Source organism: Myotis daubentonii, chromosome 6 (assembly GCF_963259705.1).
Source record: "Myotis daubentonii chromosome 6, mMyoDau2.1, whole genome shotgun sequence".
Taxonomy (NCBI): Eukaryota; Metazoa; Chordata; class Mammalia; order Chiroptera; family Vespertilionidae; genus Myotis; species Myotis daubentonii.
Window position 1 is genome coordinate 40,267,486 of NC_081845.1, and position 20,429 is coordinate 40,287,914.

The 20,429-nt window shown below is 45.3% G+C and overlaps 1 protein-coding gene across 2 annotated transcripts in view; it reads right to left on the reverse strand.

The window, feature by feature from the left end:
• The window catches only part of CRYBG1 (crystallin beta-gamma domain containing 1), a 185,380-nt gene that overhangs the window by 48,078 nt on the left and 116,873 nt on the right, over window positions 1–20,429 (reverse strand). For both annotated transcript variants that reach the window (XM_059700811.1, XM_059700812.1), the window contains one exon: window positions 681–2,248. In XM_059700811.1, the coding sequence (XP_059556794.1) occupies window positions 681–2,248 (1,568 nt within the window). The remainder of the gene's footprint in view (window positions 1–680; window positions 2,249–20,429) is intronic.

The following is a 20,429-nucleotide window of genomic DNA, read 5'->3' on the forward strand; positions in this document are numbered from 1 at the left end:
GCATCTTGTGTTCCAGACTGGGCCATAATTTTTTCAAGGGCAAAATACTGACTCATAGTTGTGGGTTCTCCTCCCCCTACCCCCCCCCCCGCCCCCATAGCTCATAGCACAATGCCATTCACAGAAGGTACTCAATAAATATTAGAAAAATCAATCAACTTATCAGCAAATAGTCGGTTGTTGAGCCTGATTCTTCTGTGTCTTTTCATTTAGCAAACAGTCTCCCAGTAAGACCACTGACCTTTCTTAAAAGTTTCTACGACTGCTATTAAACTCACTCATGTCAAAGCTTCTGGGACATACTGAACATATTAGTGTTTGCTCCATGTTTTGAAAGTCACTGCATATGTGTTTTAAGAATGTTCTTCCCAAGAATAACAGTGCACATTTTGAATAAAGAATAAAATTCGCTTATGTCAAGCCATACAGTCTTCTATCACTTATGAGCCTCAAGAGACACCTCATTTTTACACTCATTTAATTAAAACTGGAATTAACAGCTGACCATACTCCCGAATGCGTCGTCTTAAACCTGAACTATGTGAAATAGCTCTTCACTACTTTAATTTCAACACAAGAGAAAATTCAGCGCACAGATGTTCTTCCACTAACACCGATCGGCCACCAGCACGTGGCTCTCCGCCCGGTCCAACTCCCCAGCCAGTCCCGCGGTTACTCACAGGGTCACTTTAGTGGTCACCGTCGACCTGCCCGCCCCGAAATGGTTCCTGGGCTTCAAGCCCTCGGCGTCAGGGCCTCCAGACGATCTGCCCAGCTCTTTGCTCCGACTTCCCTCTCCCCGGCCGTCGAAGTGGTTGGGGAGCGGCCCCCTCTTGTGCTCCGGCTTGATCTCCGGCAGCAGCGAGCTGCTCCGGACGGTGAGCTCGCGGGGGATGACTCGGGGCGCCTCCTCCCGGTTCTCCCCCGCGGCAGCCTTGGCAGCGGGGCTGGAGTCGGGCGCCGGCGCCCGCCTGGGCGGGGACTCCTTGGCGGGAGCCCGCGGGCTGCCAGCGGACGGGATGAGCACAGCTTCGGGGACGCGGATCTTCCCCCTCCTTTTGGTGGGGGACGTGGCCGGCAGAGGCTGCTTGCTCCGTTCCGGCTCCCCCCGGGGCTGCCCTTTGGAGCCCGGGCTGGACTTGGACTCCGAACTGGCCGCGGAGGCAACGCCCCCGTCCGGAGCCGCCGGGGGAGATTTCACTTTCTTTTCCGCGGAGACGTTCTCGGCGGCCGCGTTTGGCGCCACCTCGTAGTCGAACACCGCGTCGTCCCTGGCCGCGCCGTCCGGCAGCACCGTGTCTGGGCTCGGAGAGTCGGTGGATTTCTGCGACTTCCTCCGCCTCCCTGGCCTGCGGCCACTCGCCCTCTTATCCATGTCGTCCTGATCGTCCCAATCTTCTGCCCCTGGAGTGATGACGACCGGCTCGCCCACCTGCGCCCCCTCGGTCTTGCTCAAGTAGATGTCCAAAGTTAACACTTTAGCGGGATGGGCGCGCTCGCCCGGCCGGCACCCCTGTCCTCCGGCCCTGTTCTCCGCACCTTCGGCGGGAGGCTCACCTGGCGGAGCAGACGCGCCCTCCGGGGGCTGGCTGCGCGCGTCCAGGCGCTCCAGGGAGCCTCCCTCGGCACCCACACGCGAGTCTCTGTCGGCGGCCCGCTCCGCGGTGGGCGACCCTGAAACTCCCCCCGCACCCTGGGCCGCCTCCGGTGCGCCAGTAGCGCCGGGCAATGCGTCCTCCCCCGGACTGCGGGCAAGCCTCTCTGCGTCCTCTCGCCTGGGGGAATTCTCTAGAGAGGAATGCAGCTGCTTGGCAGCGGCCGTGGCATCTGGGAAGGGCTCTCCCTCTGAGTGCACAGGTTCTAATTGAGGTGATTCATTTCCAGGGCACAGTAGCCCCGCCGCCGCTGCACGGCTGCTCGGGCAAGGCGACAGGTGGGCGCCCGGGGGGACTCCCTGGACACAGGTCTCAGCGCGCTCGCCCCCAGGCTCCTGGGGCTGCTCCTGGGGGAAGCCCTCCCCGCACCTGTCGGCTGGCTTTGCTGGGCTGCTGGGGGACGCCCTCTTCTCATCCTCTCGCGCAGGGAGCTGGGAGGAGGTTGTGTCTTTGGGAGAGGCTGCTTTGGCTTGGGAGCTGGTGGGACTCTCTAACCCGTTTCTGGTGTTCCTTCTCCTTCCTGCGGCGAACAGATTGCCAAGTTTCCCCAAAACTGGCTTCCTTTTGTTCTCTTCTGGTGGTTGTGCTCTGGACTGAAAAATAAAACAGAATGGGGGAGAGAAAAGGTGAAAAGCTGTTTTTCCCCCCTTTTAGTAGTAAGTACATTACAGAATTACAAGCCAAAGTGATCATAGACCAGACCTTCTAACTGAAAATGAGAGATGTTTTTATTACATTCTTCCCAATCAAAACTCTGATTTTACTTTTCAAATTTTTCTTTTTTAAATATATTTTTATTGATTTCAGAGAGGAAGGGAAAGGGGGAGAGAGATAGAAACATCAATGATGAGAGAGAATCATTGGTTGGCTGCCTGCTGCACGCCCCCTACTGGGGATGGAGCCCACAACCCCAGCATATGCTCTTGACTGGAATCCAATGGGAGACCCTTCAACCCGTGGCTCTATCCACTAAGCCAAACCGACTAAAGCTTACATTTTTCTTGAATGCCATCTATGTTTGGTGCTACTTAGAATCTACTTTAACTATTCTCGTGTTTCACAGGAAAATTCTGAAGGTCCAAACAATCGCATACACAAAATAAAACATTCCCAGTCTCTCTAGCTTTTGCTTTTACCTCCTTCCTCAATAAAGATGCATTTTCAAAACAGCCATGCTTGACTAAAGGGCAGTATTAAAGACAGATTTTTAAAAAACACCTCCCTTCCTTTTTTTTTTTTTTTTTTTTAGAAAGTAAGGAAGACGAGGAAAACAGTAATGCCATCTTCTAGTTAAGAACAGGTAAGAAGCCACCTGTGTTCGACATAATTGTAAAAAAAAAAAAAAATCACGCGCGCACACAAACACAAAACAAGGCGATTGGAGCACCTGAGCCCGCCCTTGTTCAAACCAGCAGTTCAAGGGGGGCCGGGCCTGCGTTCTTCCAATGGGAGTAACGCGGGCATTCAAACGCCACTGACCCCCCCCCCCCCCCAAGCAACAGGTCCAAAGACCTCGGAGTTCACCCGAGATGCTGTTCCCCGCGGGAAGTTCCCAGGGGTGTCAATACGGGAGTACACGGGGGAAGGAGGGCAAAGGTGGAGGACGACCGCCTTCGCATCCCCTCCGCTCGGGCCGGGCCTGGGAGGCGCGCGTGCACTGAAACGCGCAGCGCTCTGCCCATGCAGACCTCAGCCGGGGCTGGTTCCCCACCACCCCAGTGGGCACCCGGCGCGCAAAGGGGTGAGCCCCAGAACCCGACCCATCCATAGGAGGGGGCCCACGCCGCCAGCGACGATCCGCACGGATCCCGGGAAGAGGGAAAACCTGCCCCTCTTATAGAGTCTAGAGAGCAAAATGGTCAGCACCTGGTGCCGCGCCGGAAGCCAGGAGAGCGCTCAGACCAGATCAATAAAAGCTAACCAACCAATGGGCGCCGCGGGGAGCCAGGGTTTGCCCAGGTCTGGGAACGGGTGGGTGAAGGGCCTGGGGAGAGGGCAGGAAGGGGAGGGAGAATGGGAGCAAGAGCGGCGAGCCCAGCCCTTAGTCTTAGGTAACGACCTCCCTGAAGCCAAAGCTGCACGTGTGGCTCCAATAACTTAAGAATTTCCTCTTCTACTTCAAACCCAGGAGCTAACTTGAGCCCCACCTTTCCTGGAAGGTGAACATTCAGGGAAAGTTTTTACAATGTTGACTGTTTACAGGGAGATTCCCGAATCACTCTTTCAAGCAAGCTCCTTTTCATTTGACTTATACTAGCATGCAGCCAGGGGAGTTTGGAAATGGTGGGAAATAAGAAAGACTGTAAGATAAAACATGGAATTAACACAGTCAACAAGCATTCATTGACCAGTCTTGAAATTCTTCGACAGCCTAGTGAAATGCTGTTAGTCCACAGTAGAAATAAGGAAAGTGAGGCTTGGTCAGGGAAGAGACTTAAGTGTGTGCTAAGGGTGTGGGGGGGGGGGAGCAATACAGTCAATATTCAAATCCACCCCTGCTCATTCCACTCCACCACAGGGACCCTTTCAGAGGATGTAGAGGCGCAGTGGGCACCTGAGAAAGATTGCAGGTATAGCTTGCAGGCCACAGACACCCAGAATCGGCTCCTGAGGAAGTGCTGGTGAATCAGATTTAGTGACAAACCCCATTCTTCAGGCTTGAGAAGCATCTGGTGGGAGCTTTGGAACTAAACAACTGCTGCAGGACAACATGGGCCAATGTAGCAGCCACTGGAACCTTTCGTGACTGAGAAGATATGTTTCTAAAAATCTAACCATGCCCGAGGGGTGTGGCTCGGTGGTTGAGCATCCACCTATGAACCAGGAGATCACCGTTGGATTCCAAGTCAGGGCACATGACTGGGTTGCTGGCTCCATCCCTAGTAGGGGGTGTGCAGAAGGCAGCAGGTCAATGATTCTCTCTCATCATTGATGTTTCTATCTCTTTCTCTCTCTTCCTTCCTCTCTGAAATCAATAAAAATATATTTTTTAAAAAACTAACCAGATTTGATTAATAATTCAATTCTTCAATAGTTATATATATAATATAGAAAGGATTCACCATGTAATTAAAAATACATTAACGCATTTCAACTTCCTAAAGAATATATTTGGATTCTACTTAAGTCAACAGTATTACATGATTTTTAAGTACTGTAATTTATGCCTACTGAGACCTCCTTATTCATTAAACACTTGCTAAGTGATTTATATAGATTCTCATCTAATCCTCCTAACAGCCCTTAAGGTAGGCAGTCATTGCCAAGGTTGCTTATCCTTACTCAACCAGTTGTCTTTCTAACTCTGGAGATGGAGTTCTTTGTCCATGCTGCCTGGCAGGCTTCAAACATATGCTGAAGACGTAGCAAGGAAAAGTTTGAGTCTACCAGTATTGGCTCAATTCTAGCCCATGTCAAAAGAAAACGCCTGTGTATGTACTATTCTGTCCTGCTAATGATTTTGCAATCCATTTTCCCATGCAATTGAAAGACACCTAATCAGCAGTCTTCTCAGCTCAATACAGGCTCTTCCCCACCCCCATTCCCACCCCTCCACCCCCGCCAACTTGGTTATAGCTGCTTTTTATAAAACCAGTTGCTCTTCAGAATTCAGCTCATCAACTACTTGAGTCCTCTCTTTGTCACCTGCCAAGCTGTTCTAGCTATTGAACTTGCTAGAACTGCAGACTTTTTTTCTTTATGCATGAATGTTCACAGTAACTTCATTCATAAGAGTAAAAACTGGAAACAACGTATATGTCCATCAACTGGTAAATGGGTAAATTATGGTACATCCATACAACAGAATACTACTCGGCAATAAAAAGAATGGAACTTCTGAAACATGTAATGACATGGATAAATATAAAAAGCATTAAACTAAATAAAAGGAGCCAGACTCAAAGGTGGCATACTGTGTTGGGGAGCACACAAGACTTGGTTGGAAAGTTGTAAGGAGGACAATCTGAGAAAAGAGAAGTGTGTGGAAGGCAGCCTGCCCTCTTTATCAGAATTCCGACTTAGGGGAGACTTAGGGGAGTGTTGAAGGCGGTGCCCCTAATTATTCTTTAACCTTTCCAAACAAGTCTGTGCTTGTGTAGACCCCGGGTGTTTACTGGAATCCTTATGCTTAATCCCTGGATGCCCCTGCCTAGAGGACAATGTGAACACATGTGTCCTCCCAAGATTACTCACCCTACTGATTATATCTAAAGATAAAAATTCCAATAAAAGCCTAACGAGGCAGGCAATCGAGGCTGCTAGGACCCTTGAGCCAGGCAAGCCCCTTAACCCTCTCCCCAACAGTGAAACTGTGTCGGAGTAATCTGTTCATCCGTCATTCAGGGGTTGCTGGTCAGCCCGGGCAATACGTATGGTTCCATTTATATGATGTTCTAGACAAAGCGAAACTATTCTATAATCATGGAAAGTAAAGTAAAGCAGTGCTTGCCTGAGGGCAAGGTGGTGGGTACCGGTGTGACTGGAAAAAATCACAAGGAAATTTGGGGAGTGATGGTAATGTTCTAACTTGATTGTGGTGATGGTTACACACGTGCAACATATCTTTCCAAACTCATCAATCTATATACTTTAAATGGGTACAATTTATATATGTAAATTATATTTTAATAAACTTGATTTGAAAATAAAACTTTTCCCTGGAGAATAAAGAGCAAAAACACAATCCACCAAATGTGCACCCCTGGCTCAGGTGCATATTTCATAGTTCTTAGTCAATGACTCAAGTCATTTCCAAGTCCTCATTCATAGGGGAGTGCAGTCTTCCCCCAAAGGGCTGGGTCCCTGTGACCCCTCAGCATCCAATCTCTATGCAGGATGCTCTGAGCAGTGTTCAGAGTATCCCATTCCTTCGGGGTAAAGTCCACAGTAATATTTTGAGGAACACCCTTCTTTTCACCCATGGATTATTTCTTTCCAGTGTCAATGAAGAAGAATGAGAGGATGAAAACCCAGATGGCCAGGGAGTTGTACCGAGAGTGGCAATAGGCCCCTCCTTAAGTTGGAGCCTTTGCACTTGGAGTCCTAAACCCAGGATGGGAAACCATGAACCCAACACCTTCTCCCTGAACCTTGACAATAATCTGTTAGGAAAGGGAGTGTTTTCCAAAGAGGCCATGAGGGCCCATCAGTCTTCTTTTTGCTCCCCCAGGTTCTCCTCTGGGGATGGGCAGGGTCCTGAGGGTTCTCAAACTACAGCAGAGCCAGGCAATGCCAAGACTTCCTCTGTAATTAGCTTTTTACCATGTATGTACTTTCTGCCCACGTTCCTTAAGGCAGCCTGCCCACCTCACTCTGAAGAACCTCCTGCTACTCATGTCCTGCTAGGATGAGTGCAGTTCACCACAGCACTATTTTGAGAATGGCCCATGGGTGTGTGCTGAGATCTAGTTTAGTGTTCTTATTGGCTCTTATCAAATGTAGCTCATTAGGGGGCATGTGTAAGTGTCTATGACAAGATCATATTCCTGGTAGGGTGTAGAGGCCCAGGCACCACTGGCTGCAGCGCTGTTCTGTGATTCTCAAACTTCTTGATGTAGCTGTACCTCTTATCAGTAGTTGCCACTTGTATTATTATATATAATTTCAGAGATCTCTGCTATCTAAATCAGTGGGGAGGTAAAAAAAAATCAGTAAATAAAAGATAAATTGTTAATATATTACCAAAGTGTAAATATACTGAAATGTCTGGACATACAGGCAAAATAGTGTGCTTACTGCATCTCACCCCCCTCAACACCACGCCTGGATTCATTTTTGGAGGTTGAAGAAAAATATGTTGAGCATATTATTTGAAAATGTAACTAATATATTGTTTAAAAGTAAGTCTTTCATATATTTCCCACCTTTTCATTGCCTAGTGAAATATAAGGCCCTTAAGAGCAGGAAATTATGTCCTGTCTGCATTCCCAATACCTAGCACAAGGACTTAGAGCTAGACAAATTATTTGCTGTTACTGAAGAATTAGTAACATCCATCCTGTCTTCCAAAATGGAATTACCAACACTCTTGGAGATAACTATAAACATGGTTAGGTCTAAACAAAACAAAAATAGAATAGAAATTTTTTCTGCACAAGACAGTGTGCTCAAGAGTTCTGTTTTGCTGAGTGAAGATTCTGCCTGGTGATGCAGCTGCTGGCACACAAACTTTGAATTCTTCAGGTTTACTGTTGGCTCCTAACCTGAATCTGACTTGAGAAAGTAGATCAAGATCTTTCTACATGTACACACCTGTACATTCTGCTAAAATGTGGTCATTGACATAACTCTTTAAAAATAATTGTGATTCCCTAAGAGCTCACCTTGTTGATTTCTTAAAGATCTTAGCTCCTTAACTTCAGTTCAGCCATGATGAAGAATGAATGAGCCCAATGGACATTATTCCAAATAATACAATTGGCCATGTTGCCTTGTTAATACTCACAGCATATGTGTATGTGTGCTTGCATTGGTGAGGACATTTTTTTCTACATAGATTTTTTAAAAAATGGCTTTAGTTGTATGACTTCAAAAAAATAGGGATCTAAGTTACTTCACCCTTCAACCTTTAAAAGTAAAAGCAAGGGTTAAAAAATTCTGTTCAATAATAATAAGAAATATTTTCAACTAAAGAACAAAGATAAAGGGAGAGAAACTAAAATGGCGGCATAGATAAACACCGGGAAATTGCCGCCTCCCACAACAATTGAAAAACACCTCAAAGGACAGTGCAGACATCATCCAGAACAACAGGAAGGCTGACTGAGTGTAAATTCTACAAGTAGAAAGAAAGAAAAGCACACTGAGAGCCAGAGGAGCTGCGGAGGTGAAGTGCAGAGGTACGGCGGCTCGCACGCACGCACGCGGAAAGCGGGTGGCACCTGAGGATGCGGCTGTCTTTTTGAATCACAAGCTCCCGACTGCTCTGAACTCCGGTTCCGGGAAGTCTCTGGGGACCCAGGACTCATACTGGGAGAAGCTGCACTGTTGGGCAGCGGGCGAACTTGAGGGCGGCTTTCCCTCAGAGGTGCTTGCAGTAATTATCGGGTCACTGAGACTCGGGACTCCTTAGGGCTGGGCGGAGAATCAGCCATAGAGGCTTGCTCCGCCCTTTGATTCCCTGAGACCCCGCCTCACCCAGGCTGCGGCAGAGGCTTTTGCATGTGAATGTACCGGCCCTTTGCAAACTGATAATTACCTAACTGCAGCTGAGCCAGGCAGACCCGGAACTTCCAAGAGAAGGCCCAAGGCCCCGCAGCGGCTTGCATTGCTTCACAGCTGAGCCTCTTCGTGGGTCCTGCTGTGTGGCCTCAGGCAGAGGCTGAATTAGCCCCTCCTTAGATCCAGGAGCCACTGTACCCAGTGGTCAGAGGGGGACCATCCAGATTGCAACCCCTCAGATCCATAAGGGACACACTCAGGGAGCAGACTCAGTGAGCACCAAAGCCCCACTGAAGCAAGTCTTGCCCCAGAAGGGTGTCTTCAGCACAGAAGTTCTCCCACTCCAGACACAGCTGATTCTCACAGCCAATTAGCCTGGAGGTCAATTCCTCCCAGTGATCCTACAACAACCAAGGCACCAAGAGTGCACCAAGAGTGTCCACCTCAGGTAACTGGGGAGGCTGAGCCACTGGGCCCTACAGGACACCTGGTGCGCAGGGCCACTCTATCAACACAGGGAAGCAGCCAAAATGCGGAGACAAAGAAACAGGTCACAAATGGCAGAAATGGAGGGAAGCAAACGACTGGATATAGAGTTCAAGGCCACGTTTATAAGGTTTTTCAAGAATTTTATGGAAACCGCCGATAAATTTAATGAATCCCTCAATAAGTATAGTGAGACCATGGAGGACATGAAAAAGGACCAACTAGAAATTAAGCATACACTGACTGAAATAAAGAATAATATACAGAGATCCAACAGCAGACAAGAGGATCCCAAGAATCAAGTCAAAGATTTGAAATACAAAGAAACAAAAAATACCCAACCGAAAAAGAAAAAAGAAAAGAGATTCAAAAAATATGAAGATAGTGTAAGGAACCTCTGGGACAACTTCAAGCGTACCAACATCAGAATTATAGGGGTACCAGAAGGAGAGAGAGGGCAAGATATTGAAAACCTTTTTGAAGAAATAATGACAGAAAACTTCCCCTACCTGGTGAAAGAAATGGACTTACAAGTCCAGGAAGCACAGAGAACCCCAAACAAAAGGAATCCAAAGAGGACCACACCAAGACACATCATAATTAAAATGCCAAGGGCAAAAGACAAAGAGAGAATCTTAAAAGCAGCAAGAGAAAGACAGTCAGTTACCTACAAGGGAGTACCCATATGACTGTCAGCTGATTTCTCAACAGAAACCATGCAGGCCAGAAGAGAGTGGCAAGAAATATTCAAAGTGATGAATAGCAAGAACCTACAACCAAGATTACTTTATCCAGCAAAGCTATCATTCAGAATAGAAGGTCAGATAAAGAGCTTCACGGATAAGAAAAAGCTAAAGGAGTTCATCACCACCAAACCAGCATTATATGAAATGCTGAAAGGTATTCTTTAAGAAGAGGAAGAAGAAAAAGGAACTCTTACCATTTGCCACAGCATGGATGGAACTGGAGAGCGGATAAATACCACAGGATCTCAGTTATTTGTGGAATATAATGAACAACATAAACTGATGAACAAGGACTGATCCAGAGACGGAGAGGCATTGATTGGACTGTCGGGCCTTGGAGGGAAGGTAGGGGAGGGGAGGGGTAAGGGGGAAAGATCAACCAAAGAACTTTTACGCAAGCATATAGGCCTAACCAATGAACACGGACAATGGGGGGGTGAGGGCATGAGCGGGGGGGGGGGGGGGGGAGGGGGTAGAGGGTAACGTGGGGACAAGGACACATATGTAATATCTTAATCAATAAAAAATATATTAAAAAAAAAAAGAACAAAGATAAAGGGTAGGGATAGGGGAGGAGAGAAAAAAGAGAAAGAGTCAAAGCTGGATAGAAAAAGCTGACGTACAATTGGGTGGCAAGAAAGAGAAACAAAAAGCAAGAAAGACTTTCATAAGGAGACATCACTGTTTCCTTACAACTTCCAGGATATTCATGCTGAAGACTTTTAGAATTAAAATTAAAATCACGGAGAGGAGGAGGGCCAAGATGGTGGCATGGGTAAACATAGCTCTGCCTCGCCTCTAACAACCACATCAAAATTACAACTAAACTACAGAACAACCATCATTCAAAACTGAATGATGCCTCGGTCTACTTCAAACCTAGGAGCTAACTTGGTTTGAATTTAATAAATACAATAAAATGGCAATAAATACATTCCTGAAATCTGGCTGAATGGAAATCATACAACCAGAGAAGTAAAGAAGCCACATTAAAACTGGGAGGAGGGGCAGAGGTGCTGAATGGGCTGGCCTGCCACTCTTGTGTGGCATTTTTTTTTAATTGGGAGAGATATCTTGGCTGCAAAGGTCCCCATGAGGATCAAGGGGTCCCAGCCCCATACCAGACCCCTCAGCCCAGGGTTCCAGTGCAAGGAAGAGAAGCCCCTGTAACTTTGAGCTGTAAAAATCAGCGAAGATTGTGTTTCAGGGTCACTGAGGGTTGTTGGACTCCCAGGCATTCCTCTTGAAGGACCAGTTCATGGACTTACTTAAACTCACTCACTCTGAGATCCAGTACTAGGGCAGCAACTTGAAAGGATCCAGGGACATATGGGGAGGAATTAAATTGTCTGGCATCAGGGCAAGAATGGGGGGCAGCTTTCTCCCAGACGAGAGTGCTGGTAGAGGGCATTGGTCCTTTGCTGAGACCTCCCTGCCACAATGCCAACAAGCAGTTGCCATATCTTGAGTCTCCATCAACCTGTCCCACACTGTTCGCCCTTCCCTGAGACCCTGCCCCACCCAATTTTCAGCTCCACCCAACTTATTTGCCATGGCTTTTTCATATTAATGGCCTGTCCTGACTCAGGCTTCAGACTTGCCTAAAATCTCTCAAACAAGCAGCAGCTGGCCTCAGTGTGCTTGCTAAATGGTCCCAGGCCTGGCACTGGTGGCAGCCTACCTTGGTTCACAGCTTGGCCTCTCCTGGGTACTATTAAGCCCAACACAAATAGCAGGGGTCTTCAGATTGCTCTGTAGCTCGTGCCAAGTGGCCCTAGTCAGGGTACAGGCGGTGGCTAACTTTGCACCTCCTGGGAGGCCCCAGAGCCAGTGCACCCAGTGGTCAGCTTTAGACCATGCCAGATTACAACCTACAATATCCATGAGCATCACACTCAAGGGGTGGAGTCGGTGAGTACTAAAGCCCCACTGAAGCAAGTCCTGCTCCATAGGGGCATCTTCAGCTCAGCAGCTCTTTTGCTGTAGTCATAGTGGGTCCACATAGCCAATTGGCCTTCAAGGAACTTAGTTATAACTTCAAGGAACTTAGTGAAAACATCAATGACAAGACCAGTTAGAAATGAAAGTGCACCAATGGAATTGAAGAATAATTTACAGGGATTCAACAGAAGAGTAGAGGACCCTGAGAATCAAATAAGCGATTTGGAATACAAGGAAGCAAAAAATACCAATCAGAACAACAACAACAACAAAAAAGAATCCAAAAATATGAAGTTAGTGTAAGGAGCCTCTGGGACAACTTCAAACGTACCATTATTTGCATCATGGGGGTGCCAGAAGGAGATGAGAGAGAGCAAGACATTGAAAACCTATTTGATGAAATAATGAGAAAAAAAGAAGAATGAATGATAGAAACCTTCCCCTATCTGGTGAAAGAAATAGACTTACAAGTCCAGGAAGTGCAGAGAGTCCCAAACAAGAGGAACCCAAAGAGACTAACACAAAGACACATAATAATTAAAATTCCAAAGATTAAAGGCAAAGAGAGAATCTTAAATGCAGCTAGAGAAAAGCAGTTAGTTACCTATGGGGAAAGCCCATATGACTGTCAGCTGATTTCTCAACAGAAACTTTGCAGGCTAGAAGGGAGTGGCCACAAATATTCAAACTGATGAAAAGTAAGGACCTACAACCAAGATTACTCTACCAAGCAAAGCTTTCATTTAGAATTGAAGGTCAGATAAAGAGCTTCACAGCCAAGAAAAAATTAAAGGAATTCATTACCATCAAACCAATATTATGTGAAATGTTGAAGGGTCTTCTCGAAGAAGAAGAAGGAAGAGGAGGAGGAGGAGGAGAAAAAGGAGGAGGAGGAGGAGGAGGGGAGATTTAAAAAATATGAACAATAAAATGGCAATAAATACATATCTATCAACAATTGAATCTAAAAATCAAAATAAACAAACAAGGAATCTAATGAACAAAATAAACTCTTGAATAAAATGGAACCATAGGCATGGAAACATGGAACAGACCGCTGGATTTCAGAAGGAAGGGGGGGGGAGGAGAAATTAACAAAATAACTTACTAGTATATGTATAGATGCATTACCCATGGACACAGACAATAAATAGGGTAGTCTAAGCCTGGGGTGGGTGGGATATGAGTAGAGGGGGGCAATGGGGGAATAAAAGGGGGACATATGTAATTCTCTCAACCATAAAAATTCAACAAATAAACAAACAAATAAATAAATTTGAAATCACATTTTCCCATGATAAGTGTACAGTAGAATATCATCTCATTCTCAGAACCCCCAGACAGATACAGTTAAATCTAACAGAGGATCTAGCTTGGCTGGGTGGCTCAGTTGATGGGAGCATGGTCCCTTATACCAAAAAGGTTGCAGATTCAACCAGCAGGTGTAGATCAGTGGTTGAGCATTGACCCATGAACCAGGAGGTTATGGTTCAATTCTTGGACAGGGCACATGCCTAGGTTGTGGGCTCAGTCCCCAGTAGGAGGCGTTCAGGAGACAGCCAATTGATGATTCTCTTTCATTATTGATCTCTCTCTCTCTCTCTCTCTCTCTCTCTCCCCCCTTTCTCCTTTCCTCTCTCTGAAATCAATAAAAACATATTAAAAAAAATAGAGATTGTAGGTTCAGTTCCTGGTCAGGACAAGGACACACACTTAGGTTGTGGGTTCAATTCCTTAGTTGGGGCACGTATGGAAGGCAACTGATCGCTCTCTCTTTCTCTCCTTCTCTCTCCCTCTCTCTCCCTCTCTCTCTCTCTCTCTCTCTCTCTCTCTCTCTCTGCCTCCCTCACTCCCTTGCTCTCTCTCTAAATAAATAAAAATAAAAGCGTATCCTCAGGTGAGGGTTGGTTAAACAAAAATTAACCAGGATACTGCATCAGGGACCCATCTGGATCCTCTGTTAAATTTGGGACTGTGGTATCAGGGACCCAAAAGGCATTTACTATGTAACTATCTACTCTCCTTCCCATCTCTCCATTTTGTGTTTTTTCTTTTGGGTATTCCTTGTGCTAATATAGATGGCCCACTCTAAATATATACAACAAACACAATGCAAAAGAAGAAATATTCATGTAAATATGAACCTGACCCTATTAAACACGGAAACATTTTAACTTTCTAGATAAATACTTTCCTCTTATGTGTTACACAGTTCCCTCTTCCAGAGTATACTAAATATAATTTAATTGCTTCTTAATGATTCTGGAGATAGAACTATGGACCTCTGTTATTCCATTTGTGCTGTAATAGTGATTTCTCCCAGGACTGCTACAGTGAGTGCAGACAAAGGCTTGCACAAGCTATAACACTATTTAGTAGTAAGGGCTCTATGCAAAGAAATATGAAATTACTACATTCAAGCATTTTTGATCTGCAGTACAATTTCACATGGTGGAACCAATCACACCCTACATTAGAGCTGCATTGTCACTGCTCCCCAGTTGCCCCTGTGCTGTGTCTAATATTGCTCAGCATCCCAGTGCTCAGCATCCCAAATCTGCTTCTCACTATTGCTTTCCTTGTGTTTTCTTTTTGTTGTTGTTGTTGTTTACTCTCTTCTCTGTCCTTTCAACTTCAGGTGACACATACTTCCCTACTTATAACCTCAATATGTCTGTTTGTTTTTCTAATGCTTCCACATCAAGCTGAACGACAATCATAGCCTGTCACATAAAATCACAGGATACCACTGGGTCAAAGAACAGTGACAGACTGGGGGTTTTAATTTTCAGGTTTAACAGTGTCCTGAAAGAGAGGCATTATTGAATATGAAAACCAACATTTATAAAATAATTACATGTCCATTATTCCAAAGGTATCTCCCACCCTTACAGAGGATTTAAGAAAAAGTAAAGGGTTTCCTTTAAAAAATAGATTCCCAGTTCCAGGCAAATCTGTCTCTTAGTCATTGATTGTTTGATAGAAACAGAGTGAAATCCGATTGTTTAAAGCCTCCGACATTTGGTCAATCAGGAAGATAAGATCATAGAATGTTTGAATTGTAGGATTATTTGTTCATTCACTCCACTACTAACTATGGAGAGTCTGCTTTGTGCCAGAATTTTCTCCTTACCTTGAAGAGGCAAACTGTAGCCCAAATTATTTTCCTAAGATAAAATGCTTTTTCAAAGTTAGCTCAGTTTCAAAAAGTTGGCTCTCTCTTGGAATTATACCATTAGAAAAACAAGATTTTATTTATTAGAATATGATTTATGTGCCGCTACATGAACATACTGACTGCACAGAGTATATTACACCCATGCGGGTGATCACTCCTAGGCCTTGCCATACAGTAATAGACGTGACAGAGTACAGCAGAGTGCTGTCTTTAGAAGCTGTTAACGCTGTAAGCAGTGTGTGCCGGCTATTTCTGTTTCTGTGACCCAAGCTTTTGACCATGATGGGCTAGAGAAACTGACCCCCCTTACCCTTTGGCTTTGGTTTGGTTCAGCCAGTGGCAGGCACTGGCAGAACTGAAGGGAGACGAGTGAGGTTGAAGTGGGTTTTCCCCTCCTCTCTCTGTCCTTAGGCTCTGCGTTGGGTGTAGCTGGTTTACTATGGTGTCTGCCAGGCAGCCTTCCTCTACAGCTACACTTCTCTCTCCAGGTTCCAGTAATTGCTTCTTCCTCTTGCCCCGTCAGACCTAGGATGGAGAGGGTGCTGGCCAGGGAGTTTCTTCACTGTCCTTTGCTTGTGGCAGAACCAGGTTTTGTGGCGCGTAAATAATTTTGAGAGCTCTCTTTAAGAACAAGAGCACAAAACACTGGATGACAGATAGGGGCAGAGCCTTGGAAGAGGCCATGTGAGCGAAGAACCCCAAAGCTTAAGCTTCTTTCACCTCTTGTTTTCCTTAAAACCTGCCCACACTTTGTCAACAACCCTCATTACCTTCCTCAGTAACCCAGGTTGAGTGTGCCGTTTCCTGTGCTGGAAACTAATATTGACTGTCTGTCTAATTACGGGTAACAAGTAATGCAGAATGTTTCCCTATATGTAAATTGAACAGTTCCTCAAACATTTTCTTTTTCTCACAAAGATAACTATCATGTTGATTAATGTGCTTTATAGTAGAGATGCATAGTCCTAATTTGGTGAATAGTTTCTTTCTTATGTGTAACTAAGAGGAGATAAAGAAATTTGAAATTTATAGCAAACTATTTCTTACAGCAAAGGACCTGAAGAGACACTTTAGACACTTTAGACACTTCTCCAAAGAGCACAAATGGCCAATAGACATATGAAAAGATGCTCAAAGTCACTAATCATCAGAGAAATGCAAATTAAAACCACAATGAGACATCACCTCACACCTGTCAGAATGGCTATCATGAATAAATCCACAAAAGACAAGTGTTGGCGAGGATGTGGAGAAAAGGGAACTGCTGTGCATTTTGGGGGGGAATGCAGATTGGTGCAGCCACTGTGGAAAATAGTATGGCATTTCCTAAGAAAAATAAAAAATGGAACTGCCTTATGACCCAGTGATTTCACTTCCGAAGAAACCCGAAACACTGATTCAAAAGAATATATGCACCACTATGTTCACTGCAGCGTTATTTACAATAGCCAAGATTTGGAAGCAGACCAAGGCACATAAGTAGAGGAGTGGATTAAAAATATGAATTACACAGTGGAATTCTACTTGGCCATAAGAAAGAAAATCTTACCTTTTGTGATAGCAAGAAGGGCCTAGAGGGCATCATGCTCAGTGAAATAAGCTAGTCAGAGAAAGACAAATACTATATGATTTCACTTATATGTGGAATCTAATGAACAAAAGAAACAAAATAGAAACAAACCCAGATACAGAGAACAGACTGACAACTGTCAGAAGGGAAACAGATGAAGTGATTAAGCAAAAAACCCTACAAACTCATGGACACAAACAACAGTATGGTGATTATCAGAGGGGAAGGGGAGGAGGGGAGGTAGAAAAGGGAAAAAGGGGAATAAATGTTGATGGAAGGAGACTAGACTTTCAATGATGAGCGCTCAATGCAATGTGCAGAATTGTACATTTGAAACCTATATAATTTTATTGGCTAATGTAACACCAATACATTCCATTAAAAATGTTTGGCAGGCCCTCGCTGGTTTTGCTCAGTGGACAGAGCATTTCCCACAGACTGAAGGATCCCGGGTTTGATTCTGGTCAAGGTCAAGTTTTTACCTAGGTTGCAGGTTCCCTGGCCCTCATCCAGGTGCATGCAGGAGGCAACCAATCAATGTGTCTCTCTTGCATAGATATTTTTCTCTGTCTCTCCCTCTCCCTTCCACTCTCTCTAAAAAAATCAATGGAGCCTCATCCAGTTTGGCTCAGTAGATAGAGTGTTGGCCTTTGGACTAAAGGGTCCCGGGCTCAATTCCGCCAAGGGCACATACCTCAGTTTCAGGCTCCTCCCTGTCAGGGCACGTGCAGGAGGCAACCAATCGATGTGTTTCTCTCACATCGATGTTTCTCCCTGTCTTTCCCTCTCTTCCACTCTCTCTGAAATCAATGGAAAAATATCCTCAGGTGAGAATTAATCCCCCTGCCCCAAATGTATGGCAGAAAGTAGTGAATTTATTTCAAGAAAATGGAACAATTATTATCTTTCCAATTCATATATACTTCCCAGAAATATCTCAGTTCTCTGTAATTTCTAGTGGGAATTATTGACCTCACAATTTTCAAAGAAGCAGAATGCATGGTTTACCTAGGAGAGCACAGGAACACCACTAAATGGGGATCAAAACATTTATCCTCTCAAAAATTCTTCCAGTGTCATGGGGTATTGAGAAATTCATATAAAATAATACATGTAGACATGCTTCAAAAATCACAAAGCACCTTAAGACAGTGGTTGTTGGCATAATTAATAGCCTTATGTTTTTCTGATGTTTCATAGCCCAAGTTTAAATTATAGAAGCTAAGTAAATAACTAATTAGATTAACTTACGATTCTCAGTTGGTGAGATGAAGATGAAAATAGTCTGAAAATAGCCATATTAGATGCCATTTGTAAAGGAGTTCTATCAGCAGAACTTGGCATATCATTGCTTATGACCACACTTTCAGTGTGCCATGACTAGAATAAAGAAAACAAGCAAAAGTCTACCTTTTAAAAAATCTTTTCCCCCAGATCATAACATATAGCATATATGCAAATGGGAAGAGAGAGCCCCTTTGGATCATCCTATGTGAAATAGCACTTCATTTTCTATAACCTTATCCTTGTTTATCTTCATAGCACTTATTTCCTGCACTATACTTCATATTTATTGGTATTCTTTATTGTGTCTTTTCTTACAGAATGTTAGCTGCATGATGACAAGAATGTAGTCCTTAACCCTTTCCCAATTCATGGTACCCAAAAGGCACATCAACTGTATTTTCCAGAAATCCCTCATTTCCTCACCCATGAACAAGTCAGAGCCAGACAACAGTGTGCAGAGGAGTGGCCAATGGCTTGGGGGCAATGGATGTCCACAGTGAACAATTCTCAGACAGGAATAAAGGCCTGCCTCTAGCCTTCTCAAGTGATTCCCCCCAGATCCAGTTTCTGAATTACTCATCCTCTGGATTGTTTTGAGGCTTAAATTGAGACAGGCCAGTAAGCCAGGACAAGCAAAGCAGGACACCGAGACTGATAGTTAGACAGCAGTTTGCAGCCACCTAGCAAATCCTGTCTTCCCTAAGCCAAGGACACTTACGAGTAAATGGGACATTTATAATGCCTTTTTAAAAATATTTTCAACAATAAAGATAAATTTTTTAAAAAGAAAAAAAAAAGTAAATGGTTTGCACTTTTCCCCAACCAGAAAGTAAATAGCTTTATATCACCCTACCCAGGGAGACAGATAACAGAAATCCAATCAGTGCCATTTGCCAACCACACCCCAGGACAGATGAAGTTAAGAGAATAAATCTCATTTTGGTGCATCAGCATAAAGCTGATGAATATTCTACTGATCCTCCCCTAAAACTTCCCCTAAAAGCCCAGCCTTTAAAACCCCTCAGAATCGAAGGTCCCAGAGTGCACTTTCCCTCCCAGGAACACGCCTGCGCCTCTCTCCCCGACCCCCTTTTCCTCCATAGGCACCCATCTCCTAAACTCTACATCTCCTCAAATCTAAGGGACCCCAGAGGCTTGCAATCAGAGCAGCAATGGGCAGTGGCAGTTCATCTCCGGGAAACCCCTTGAACCTGTCCCCAAGGCTCCCTTCTTTCTGACTTCTTCATGCACCCAAACAGACCAACCCAGGCTCATTTCCCCAACCCTTTCTTGTTTCACTGTCCCCAGCTTTATTTTTTTTTAAATATATATTTTTATTGATTTCAGAAAGGAAGGGAGAGAGAGATAGAAACATCAGTGATGAGAGAGTCATTGATCGGCTGCTTCCTGCATGCCCCCTACTGGGGATCGAGCCTGAAACAGGGGCATGTGCCCTTGACTGGAATCGAACCTGGGATCCTCCAGTCCAGAGGCCGATGTTCTATCCACTGAGCCAAATCAGGTAGGGCACTGTCCTCAGCTTTAATAAATGTCCTCCAAAATTCACCTGGACTTTGGTTGTGAAATTTTTCCTGCATGAAGCCAAGAACCCACACATTAGCCAGCTCTGGGCAGACCCGCCGAGGGCCAGGTCCCTTTCCAGTAACAAAATGAGATGTTTATCAAACACCTAGCACAGTATCTCAGGAAGAGACAGGGAATGGGAAAGGAGAGCTTAAAGGAAAATAAAAGAAATACATATTCATACTGGAAAGTCAGAATATATAAACCAATATAATGAAGAAAATATAAATTATCCTTTATGTATCCATCCCAAAACACCAATATTACTTTTTTTTTTTTTTTTGGCTCTTTTTGGAAGATTATATAACACTAGAGGCCTGGTGCACAAAAATTTGTGCACTTGGGGTGGGGGGGCCCTCAGCCCGGCCTGTGCCCTCTCGCAGTCTGGGACCACTCGGGGGATGACCACCTGCTGGCTTAGGCCCACTCCCCAGGGGATTGGGCCTAAGCTAGCAGTCAGACATCCCTCTGGCAGCCTAGGAGCCCTCGGGGGATGTCCACTTGCCAGCGGGGAGCAGGCCTAAGCTGCAGTTGGACATCCTTAGCACTGCTGAGGAGGCGGGAGAGGCTCCCACCACCACTGCTGTACTGCTCAGCCACAACCTGGCTTGTGGCTGAGCAGAGCTTCCCCTGTGGGAGCGCACTGACCACCAGGGGGCAGCTCCTTCATTGAACGTCTGCCCCCTGGTGGTCAGTGTGTGTCATAGTGACCAGTCATTCCCAGTCGTTCTGCTGTTAGGGTCAATTTGCATATTACCCTTTTATTATATAGGATAGAGGCCTGGTCCATGGGTGGTGGCCGGCTGGTTTGCCCTGAAGGG